General features: G+C 56.4%; 1 protein-coding gene across 2 annotated transcripts in view; it reads left to right on the top strand.

The window, feature by feature from the left end:
• LRRK1 (leucine rich repeat kinase 1) overlaps window positions 1-10,679 on the top strand; it is a 79,242-nt gene extending 68,563 nt beyond the window's left edge. For both annotated transcript variants that reach the window (XM_081831534.1, XM_081831536.1), the window contains 5 exons: window positions 3,101-3,218; window positions 4,241-4,357; window positions 6,080-6,930; window positions 7,298-7,399; window positions 9,260-10,679. In XM_081831534.1, coding sequence (XP_081687660.1) covers window positions 3,101-3,218; window positions 4,241-4,357; window positions 6,080-6,930; window positions 7,298-7,399; window positions 9,260-9,437 — 1,366 coding nt within the window. In that variant the 3' untranslated portion in view covers window positions 9,438-10,679. The remainder of the gene's footprint in view (window positions 1-3,100; window positions 3,219-4,240; window positions 4,358-6,079; window positions 6,931-7,297; window positions 7,400-9,259) is intronic.
• Window positions 10,680-11,122: the final 443 nt, after the last annotated feature.

Raw genomic sequence — 11,122 nt, 5'->3', positions numbered from 1 at the left:
AAAAAAAATTGTATTCCTAGATATTTTATTCTTTTTGGTGCAACTGTAAATGCAATTGTTTTCTTAATTTTTCTTTCTGCTAGTGTGTAGAAACACGACAGGTTCCTGTATATGAATTTTGTACCCTGCAACTTTTCTGAAGCCATTTATTAGTTGTAATAATTCTCCCATCCTGGAAGGACTCTGTTTTAAGATGGGTGCTATTTGCAGCTTGATGGCAGAAGAAGTAAATGATGCCGGGGGTCAGGGAGAGAGGACGGTGACTGGGGTGGAGTTGCTGAGTAGTGAGAGGGGTGGGGGACCCAGAGCCAAGCAGGATTAGGGCCCTTACATGAGAATTTGTGGGCCTTCCCTTCTAGTCGCATCTTTTTCTCAGGGAAGTGGCAGGAAGGACGAAAGCATGGGGAGAGGTTTTGAATATTCGAGAAGATGACGTGTGACATGAGCACTAGCGCATGAGACCAGGGTGGTTGCAGGACAGCACTGAGGCCCGCTGGAGGTTGGAGGTCAGGTGTTGGAAATGAGGCTCATCCACAGGGTTATGTGTCCCCAGCACGGTTTGCTGCCCGCAGATTGCAAGATAGGCAACAGTTGGTTTTAAGCAGAGTTGGGTTTTTGGCAGGAGGGAGAGAAGGGTATGGGTGGTGGAGGTATTTTCAAGAGGGTCACGACAGAGATGGATCATGGAACCTAAGTGGGGCCATAAAGTGGATAAGGAACAATGGAAAGTACCAGAGAATCCTAGATCTTAGCAGAGTGTAAACAAAACCAAAAACCCTGTGTTGAGTTATGATAGTAGGTGGAATGTTCTGGAAAACTCAGAGGTAGAGGTCAGAAAAAAGATCCTTGACACTGAGTAGGTGGGAGGGGTGCAGATATTAGTAAAGCCGGGATCCGATGTGCAACTTAGGGAGAGGGTGGCTGGGGTAAAGTGGGAATAAGATCACTGGGAAACGAACAGGAAGTCACAGAACCAAGATGCCAGGGTATTGGAAAGATAGACTTTGCAATCTCCAAAAACCCATCTGGTGAGATCCTTCAGTCCTGGTCAGAGTATGAGGTCTCTCCCCTAGTGGGACATCTTCAGAGTCACGAGAGTCACGGGGACTGAGTGTTCTGACATAAGACATGGTCTAAGAGACCATGCCCTAAAGAAATATGTATATTTGTGCGTGTGTATATTTATTTATTTTTACTAATATTTATATATGTAAATATATATGTTTTCAGTAATTACATTGCCGGGCATTGCACATTGTGATATTTGGCATGCAAAGTATGAAAGATAGGTTAAATTAAAAAAAACCTGTACTTCTGAATTTAAATTTTTGGATTCATGATAGATTTTATCTTTAAGAAAAATAAACTCGTGTTTCCTAGTCCTGCCCGTTGAAAAGTCCTAACAATAATGACCGCCTACAAGTGATGACCTCCGGGACCCAGGTGGTGGTCTCTAAGTGCCAGAGGGAACCAGGGCTTATTTGAGAAGTGGATGACTCCAGGTCTGGGACAGGAAGATAGCCAGAATATCTGACACACCAGAATCAAGGATGCCATCAGATACTCGTGAGGGTAGATTAAAGGGTTTTAGGAGTCAACCCAGAGAGGTTCCTACTGGCCAAGGATAAGGCAGTCGGCCATTAGTAAGAAGAATTGCAGTGGGTTGAGACACATCAAATTTTTAAAATTCATGCGTTTCTAATGCTACTTAATAAAAACAAACAAACTGGGGCGCCTGGGTGGCTCAGTTAAGTGTCCAACTCTTGATTTTGGCTCAGGTCATGATCTCGGGGTCTTGAGATCAAGCCCTGCGTCGGGCTTCACGTTCAGCGGGGAGTCTGCCTGAGACTGTCTCTCTCCATCTCCCTCTGCGCCTCCCCCTGCTCATGCTCTCTAAATAAATAAATAAATGAAATCTTAAAAACAAAAACCCCTCATTGATCACCATTGAAGGCTCCTAGAGAACCAACCCATTATTTTGAAAACTAGTATATACAGAAAGAATCAAGGTTTTATTCTGCCTTTCCTATGTGAACTCTACCCCAAGGTCGCAAAAGAGAGAAAAGGAGGAAGTTTCTCTTTTTAGAATAAATGAAGCTAATAAATGAAGAGGGAATGCCAGAAATAGAATGTCAGCCTTTTGCAATCTCTACTGAAATAGTGGGTATAAGGCAGTGATCATTCATGGTCACAAAAGGAGTGAGAATGGGACATTCCCAGTAGAAATCCACACCCCCAATCCCCCAGTGAGGAAATGTTCTTACCTTTAAAAAAAAGCAAACAGAATCTGATCAAGACTCGAGATTGGGAGCAGGGGGATGAGGCAAATGGCACCTCAGGTATGTGGGGACCACACAGGACACCCCCAGAATCCTCAGCATATAACCTACCAGAGAAAAAAGAGAAAGGGGAAGGGGAGAAGCCAGTCAAGAGACTGAGAGACATAAAGACCCGTGGAAGTGTGGGCAAAAGATGTGTGTGACCTGGGTAAATAACTTCAGTCTCCGCCTCAGACAGTGAGGACACTGGATGCCCATGGGGGACGGGGGCGGGGTGGGGGGGACAGAAATGCTAAGGGAAGGCCAGTTCCAGGGAGCAAACAGCGGCCCTCATAAACGACAGCTTGTTAGTTCTCAGAGCACTTGTGTTGGGGGATGTGTTTCGAGGACCCCAGCCTACTCTGAAATGAACCCATCTATCTTTGACCTTGACCTTGTCTACTCAGATATTGAGGGGCTCCCCTGTTCCTGGGGTGAGGCACGTATGGCAGTGGGAGGGGTGAGAGGCTTTGGTGGAGGTGCGGCCACTGTGCCCCTTCTTCACACTGGGGGGCAACTTCTTGGACCCTCCAGCGTCACAGACAGAAGAGAGCCTTTCTTCCCATTGGGAATGCCCTCTCGTTGCCCGAGGCAGAATCCACCTGTGCCCAGTGCCGTGAACGGTCCTCGGTTCTCTCAGAACGTGGCCAAATTCAACCCTGGGTTCGAGGGGGTGGACGAGGCAGCTGATGTCCTCCTCCAAGGCTGCTCAGGCCAAGCCAAGAGAAGGGAGGCAGCCCCTGGCCACCGTGCACTGACCACACGATTGTCGCCGACTCTAGGAACTACACCGTGGTGAACACGGAGAAGGGCCTTATGGAAGTGCAGCGGATGAGCTGTGCGGGAATGAAGCTAAGCTGCCAGCTCAAGGTCCAGAACTCTCTGTGGACAGCCACCGAGGTAACTGCCTCCATGCAGGGCTCTCATCGAGGTGGGCAACACAGGGCACAGTCCGCGGGGGCGCCAGATTTAGCAAATAGGAACACACCATGCCCAGGTACATGTGATTACCAGATAACCCCAGCCCGCACGTGTGAGACCCCCAGAGCAGTGCCAGTAGCTCTGTGAAGCAGCAGAAGCATGTCCCCAGGGGCAACAACCTGCCTCGTCCCTGGCGGGTGATCGGGACTCAGTCGAGAGAAGTCTCAGGTGCAGGATCCCAGCAGGAGCACCCCATTAGGCTGGTAAAGCCACTGGGTTTCTCATAACACTGCCGGGTCTACCCAGCGAATCCACTCAGCTCTGAAGGCATTTTGCCTTCACGTCAAGGAAGTCAGCGGAAGGCCCAAGGAGCTGTCTTCTGAGAAATCCAGAGAGGCTGCCCCAATGGATGCTCTAAAGCTCCGGAGCTGTGGGGGGCGGGGCAGGGGCAGGAGATGGTACCGCCCGCCCAGACACACAGTGGAGAGCAGACGGACATGTCTGTAAGCATGCTCATCCCTGTGTAACCCCCAGTAGTGAAAACTTGGAAACAGTCTGAGCTCCGACAGCAGATTAGGTTGTGGGCACCCCTGGGCGATGGGCAGCGCGGAGGCGCTCAAACATGGTTCCCTCACGGGAACCCGCCGTGCATCGTTAGGAGGAAAGTGAGGAAACAGCACAGTCAGGTGGTCCCACTTTTGCCAGGAACACGGAGACACACACACAAACACCCTGGGGAAACGGAGTCTGGGCCCCAAATCCCCAGGTGAAAACTACCCTCTAAGTAATGGGGTAGGGGCGATTTTATGTTTCTTCTTTAAATTCTTCTGTCATTTTCAACATCTCTACAAAGCATAGGAATATGCAAACGACGAACCAGAAAGCCCCAACGCATGTTGGTTCCTAAGGCACAAAGGGATTCCCAAGGCAGAAGGGACCCTGGGAGAAAATGGCAGGCATGTTCCAACCTGGGTCTCATGTTGGCTCGTCTTCCTCTGCAGGACCAGAAGATCTACATCTATAACCTCAAGGGCATGTGCCCCTTAAACACACCCCAACGGGCTTTGGACACCCCGGCGGTCGTCACCTGCTTGTTGGCAGTGCCTATTATTAAAAAGGTGAGGTCAGAGGGGAGGTGGGTGCCCAGATGTCTGACTCTCCCTTCCTCTTCTGTTGGGGGGGCCCCCACCCTCAGCTTGGGGGAGGGAGGGGGTACGAGGAATGGGAGCAAAGCCAGGCCCTCTTGGACCGCCAAGCCCGGGTCAGGTCACAGTCAGCCTTAGGGGGACAGGTCATCATTAGAGCCTTTTCAGGAACCCTTTTTTAGGGAAAAAAAAAAAGAAAGTCTGAAATCAACCCTGGAGTCGTTTAGGACCGTGCCCCACGGGCGAGGCTGGGCAGCTCGGGACCCGGTCCACCCCAGAGCCCGGGAGAACATGACACAAAGCGTTATTTAAGGCCACTGCTGGCCAGAGCCCCTGAGCCAGGGCACCACCACCCGCATGACCAGAGGGAATAAAGCCGGCTCTGTGCGGAGCCTCCCTGTCAGGGTGCTGCCCCGTGGCCACGACAGCAGGCCCCTGCATTCTTGCATGCGCACGTTCACACCCAACCGGGCCATGGGGCTCACCGCCCTGACTGGGGCCCGGAGCCGGGGTTCAGATAGAGACGCTGCCTCTGTTTGCTTTGGCTGCTTTCTTTCCTAAAATTCTGAGGATGGATTTTGATAAATGTTCTTAGGGCTTCTTGACCTTGCTGTTGAGCTAGAAGCTGGTTCGCTCGTGACCTTGGACAGCCTGGCCTCCCCAGTTCCCAAGCAGCTCCAGGTCCCAGGAAGGTGGCTTTCTGCTGCTCACGAGGCCTGGGTCCCCGCTCTGGCAGGGCTTCGGCTTTGTTCTCCTGAACTCCTCCTTCCCCACCTCAGCCCTCGCCAGGCATCCGGGCTTCGAAGCTGCCCTCTATTCCTGGCTCTGCAGAGATGCTCCAGGGAGCATTGTGCGGGTGGTGGTGCCCTGGCTGAGGGGCTCTGGCCAGCAGTGACCTTAAATAACGCTTGGTGTCATGTTCTTCCGGGCCTGGGGTGGGCCCAGCACCCAGCACCGTCCCTGCAACTTTGGCTATAGAAGATGGCATGCTTCACTGCGGGGGCGGAGGGCGACCCCAGGACCCTTGCGCTGCCAGCTAGGCATTTCAGAGTAGGTGTGGTAAGCGGGGGGTGTAGGCACAGGGTCCAAGAAGCGCCTCCATGAGAGGGTTAAGCTGGAAGCGATTTCTTCAAGCATAGGCTCAGCAGGCACGCATCGTCTGCTGGTGCAGAACGCCGGGTGGAGTCGCAGAGATGGACGAGACTCAGCTCTTCCGTGCGGCAGGCCCGCACCTTGCTGTCACGGAGCCCCTGTCTGGTGGGGGCGGCAGGCAGCGGTGGCAAGCACACCTGCCCGCCACCCACGACTGCTGTCACGTCAGTAACAAGCAGAGCTCCCGGGAAGGAGGGAACCACGTCCTGCCTCTGAAGGAGGCCGGTGTGACCCGAGGGAGAAGGCGGCTGCCTCCCAATCACACTGCAAGAAGCCAGCCTGAGCAGGGCCCCTCCCCTAGGTGCCGGTGGGCCACGCTCTTCCCCGGCACGCTGCTCTCCTGCTCACAGCAGGAAGGGTGGGTGGGTGGCTCTTCTGGGCCTAAGTTGCACCTGCTTTGGGTCCTGCTGGCGGCCCCCGCCTCTTTGGGAACATTGCTCCTCTGGGTGAGCTGGTGTCGGTGCGGACATGAGTCTTGTGCCCACTCTGCTTCTCTCCTGGCCTGCGTGAGCCTCACAGGCCGTCCTGTCTTTCTCCCCGCAGAATTCCTACCTGGTGCTGGCAGGCCTGGATGACGGGCTTGTGGCGGTGTTTTCCGTGGTGCGGGGTGCCCCGGACCACAGCTGCTCCTACCTGTGCTCACACACGGCCAACAGGTCCAAGTTCAGCATCCCAGATGAAGACACGCGGCAGAACCCCTACCCCGTGAAGGCCATGGAGGTGGTCAACAGCGGGTCCGAGGTCTGGTACAGCAACGGGCCGGGCCTGCTGGTCATCGACTGTGCAGCCCTGGAGATCAGCAGGAGGCTGGAGCCCTACTCGGCCCCTTCGGTGGTCACCTCGGTCGTGGGCAGCTCTGAGTGCCGAGGGGAGGAGGTCGTCTGGTGCCTGGACGACAGGGCCAACTCCTTGGTGATGTACCACGCAGCCACCTACCAGCTGTGTGCCCGGTACTTCTGCGGGGACCCCAGCCCGCTCAGAGACATGTTTCCTGTGCACCCACTGGGCCCGGAGTCCCTGGGCAGCCACGCAGCTGGCTCTGAAGAGCCCGAGGGGGACTCCATCGCGGACGTGAGCATCATGTACAGCGAGGAGCTGGGCACGCAGATCCTGACCCACCAGGACTCGCTGACCGACTACTGTTCCATGTCCTCCTACTCCCCCTCCTCTCCCCACCGGGCCCCCGCGGCCTCCTCCAGCCTGCCCTGCTCCCCAGCAAGCTCTTCCAGCGTGCCCTTCTCCACCGACTGCGAGGACTCCGACCGGCTGCGTGAGCCCGCCGCGGGCTCCGACAGGTCTGAGCACGACCTGACCCCCATGGACGGGGAGGCTTTCAGCCAGCATCTGCAGGCCGTGAGGATCCTAGCCGTGAAAGACGTCATCTGGGTCCCCAGGTATGGTTCCCGCGAGCGGGGCTCGCTCCTGTGCTGGAGCCCGGAGGGATCGCTTCGGCAGACCCGAGAAGGGCCGGTGTGAGCGCGCTCACCTGCTTCCCTCCCTCCTACCCCCCCACCCCCCGCCCGGGACCACAAGGCGGAGTCCCCTCACCCCCACCCCCACCCCCGGGCAGCTGTGATTCAGTTTCCCCCTGGGAAAGGCCTTTGGGGGGGGGGGTGCCGGCTTCGGAGGCCTCCCAGTAACTCAATCCACTCTCGCAGAGTTGGCAGGCTGGTTGCCTTGCCTCAGTGCCCGCCAGCTCCATGTGCCCTGGGGAGCAGGGCCCTGGACAAACGCTTCCCCTTCTCGGTTTTGGTTTCGCAGGCGCGGGGGCGACGTTATTGTCATTAGCCTGGAGAAGGAGGCCGGCAGCCAGCGGGGCCGCGTCATCGCCGTCTTAAAAGCCCGGGAGCTGACTCCGCATGGGTAAGCCTGGGGGCGCCTCCTTTAGGCCCTGAGCTGTGGTGTGGGAAATCGAGGCCCCTCCGCCAGGCCACCCGCGCCCCGCCCCCAGCACAGTGGCTTCTCGCGCTTCTGTCCTCCACAGATAAATGCCACAGTGGCCATAAGGCAGAGAAGGAACAAGATGGGGTCCTCCAGGCAGCTCCTCGGGGCTCAGCAAATACCAGCGGAACTGGGCATCAGCCACGGCTCATGGCAGGCTGTTTCTGGGGTTCCCAGTGCACCTGTGGACCGAGTGTCCTGCCTGGGGTATATGTCTCCAGGGCCGGAGTCCAGCTGCAATTGAAACGGGGAGCCGGGTGATTCACTGTCCTTCCCACCGAGCAGGAGGGCCCTTCCTGGGGTGCTCCACCTGCCCATATAGCCCCTAGGGGAGCCACAGACCTAGCACGCACCACCACTCCCAAGCCCGGGCTCCGCCATGGCTCCATACCCATCTGTTGGGGGGTCTTCCCAGGAGGCAGGCCAGACTCCACTGTGAGGGTCATTCTGGGGCAAGGCAGCCTATCCGGATAAAGGGTGCATTGCTGTGGGCATGAGTGGCTGGTGTTCCCAGTGTCCCCTGGCAGCCAGCAGGATCCACGCCTCACTTGGTCTACTGAGCCCCATCCTGCAAATCTCCTTTATGGAGAAATCCCATTCGGCCTGTTTGCCCCAGAGTAGGACGACGGTGAAAGAGGAAACACCTATGGCAGGTCCCCTCCCTTGCCCGAAAGCACCGAGTGTTCTCCAAGAGTCACCGGATCCCTGGACCCCTGCTCTGCCAGTGATTCCAGAAACACGATCTGGGTTTTTTGCTTTTGTTTTTTGCTGAGCCCCGGCTGGGTTTGTGGGCTGAAGTAGTTACCAGATCACAGGTTGGGGGCGGGGCGGGGGGGCGTTCTGGGGAAGAGGCGGGTCTGTAGAGCCCAGGCCTGTGGACCTCAGATCGCCCATCATTAGTGTCCCTGAATTTTTCACTGGTGGTGTTTTTCCTATTCAGCCCCCAAAGGCAGGTTTACCGGGAGCCAGGTACACTCTTTGTAGGGAGAAAGCAGCCCAGGCAGCCAGCTGACGGGAGGGCCGTAGCCTGATCCCACCAGCTTTTGGCCGTGCATCTGAGACATTATTCCCGCGGCAGATAGCTAGTGAGTGTCCGTAGTGTGCAAGGCCCGAGGTGGCCAGAGGCCCTGCACGTCATACTGGTTTGCGTGCTGGCCCCGGGGCAAGGCGGGGAGTGCTGGGACATGGGCTGCCCGGTCCGACCAAGGCCCAGCAGGAAACATGTGGTGTGTGCACAGATCAGCAAAACAATCCACAGCTTCAAAAAAAAACAAATGCCTCCAGTTAGGGCACGTTGGAACGGGTTTCCATCGGACCTACTGCCCTGCATTTCCAAAGCACTGGGAACATGGCGTGGGAGGAAGAGCGGGGCCTGAGCTGACGGCAAGGGAGCTGAGTAGGTGCTTCAGATCCACTGGGGGCCGATGACAAGCAGCAGTCAGAGTTGATGGTGCTTTCTGGACACTTGGGGGTCAGGGTCCCGTGACGGAGGCCATCTGTTCTCGTAGCATCTGTGGCCTTCCATGGAATGAGTGCCTCACAGACGGTCCCCACGCCCACGAAGGGATGCACTAGGCTCTCCTTCAGTTAGGAAGCCTCTGCCCACAGGCAGGACCCCCGGGGGAAGCAGGTGTATCAGAGCACATCCCTGTTGCCAGGCCAGGATGTCCAGATGCTCCCCCCCACGCCAGGCTCCCAAGAAGGTGCAGACTGAGAGGCCTGGCCCCGACCAAGTGGGGACCCCTGCAGGTTTTCTCAGACCCCCCCTCCCTCTCTCTGTAGGGTGCTTGTGGATGCAGCCGTGGTGGCAAAGGACACAGTCGTGTGCGGCTTTGAGAACGAAAACACGGAGTGGTGCCTAGCTGTCTGGAGGGGCTGGGGCACTAGGGAGTTTGACGTTTTCTACCAGTCCTACGAGGAGCTGGGCCGACTGGAGGCTTGCATGCGGAAGAGAAGGTGATTCCTGTGGAATGACAGTCGTGGAGACCCGGCTGCCCCGGGTCAGTGGCTTGACCCCCCTGCCTACAGCCTGCCGCCCCCCTGAGGACCCAGAAGATGGAGTGGGTTCGCCCATGAACCACTTGCTGCTAGAAGTGCCGAGAAGTTACCACCCTGGCCGTGGTCTGGGGGGCTCCCCGGTTCTCCAGAGCAGAGTTAGCTGCCTACCTCCATTCTCCCATTGCTGGTTTTACAACCCAAGAGAAGACGGTGGGGCCCAGTTGGGAGCAACTCCCCCTGCCTCCTCCACCCACTTCCAGGAGCAGGGGACGGGGATCCCGCTCCACACTGGGTCACACAAAGCGGGGCTGGGTCTTCATGGCACAGTTCCCTCCCTAGGTCTGGGAGGCATTACACTAGAGGCTCTCAGCTGGGGAGCAGTTCGGGGCAGGGGAGGAGGGGGCCGTGACCTCTGCCCCTTCCCCGAGTGGCCTCCAGGCTCTCAGCACATTTCACAAGCCCCTGGGGGCTCCAGTGCCCCAGGGCCGCGCTTGGGCAAGCTGAGATCAGATGTCTCCCGCTTAGGAAAGTCTCTGTGTGAGGAGCCCTCAGAAGGACCGTCGGGGAGGAGCGCTGCCCAGTCTGGGGGAATGAATGAGTTCCTTTAAGTGACCCAGCCGGAAAGCCAAGAGCTAACGCAGGGCTCAGAGCACCCACTCAGCCTCTACATTCTTCTCCCGCCGACAAAAGGCAGGGGAAACTCAATCATCAGGACTTAAGAAAGGGCCGTGTGTTTATAGCTTTGTAAAGTAAACTTGGACACAGCTGAAGCACAAGCCCTGTCTGTTTGCACATAATAATCTTGTTTATCACTTTAACAAATTAAGTAATAGCTCAGTGGTTAGGCCCCGGTTGTGAAATCACATCATATGGGGCTTCTACCAAATTATGCATCAGCATTGACTACACACATGTACAGCAAAGTCTAAAGAGCAAAATTGTTAATGGGGGGTTTATGGGTCTGACAACGACCGTTTTTATAAATTACGCACACACACATGCACACGTACCACATGGTTCCCAAGAGGAATCACTTAAGGCTGCTGACCCCAGAACGGCGGTGTGAACATGAGGTCATACTCCAGTTCAAGTTGTTGACCTTTTCCTAAAATTAAGTTATAAAAATCAAACTTAAGATTGGCTGGGATATGCGGGCAAATGTGGTTCCTTTTATCTGAAAATAAATGGATTCTCTTGAGAATGATGTCACAGTCTGTGTCTGTAGAGTGAGTAGTTAGGGACAGGCTCTATCCGACCCAGGCCCACTCGCGGCCGGGGTGGAATGGGCAGCCCCCCCTTGACCACAGCTGCCCCCATGCAAGCAGCCCCCTAGCAGCTTCTGTGAGCAGAGACAGCTGCTCTGTCAGCCTCAGCCGCCCCACTTCCTTTGGCTGGCCTGGGCATCGAGTCCAACAGGGGCTCCGGGCCCGTGCCTCCTGCCCCTGTCACCGCCACGTCCTGCCCCGGTCCCTCAGCTGGGCCTTGGTGCTCACCGCTCTCCTTCCCTTGCCATCCCAGCACCCCATAGCTGCCCAGTTGCCCCCCAAATGCAAACCGGGTCCTGTCTTTCTCCTGCCCCCATCCCGCCCTCTACAACCTGAAGCCAGACTGCTAGGCTGATGCTCAGGGCCCCCGCGATCCCGTCCT

Source organism: Leptonychotes weddellii, chromosome 9 (genome assembly GCF_054177405.1).
Source record: "Leptonychotes weddellii isolate Sample4059 chromosome 9, ASM5417740v2, whole genome shotgun sequence".
In the NCBI taxonomy this organism is placed as follows: Eukaryota; Metazoa; Chordata; class Mammalia; order Carnivora; family Phocidae; genus Leptonychotes; species Leptonychotes weddellii.
The sequence above is the reverse complement of the archived record's forward strand: the minus strand, read 5'-3'. Positions and strand labels throughout refer to the sequence as shown.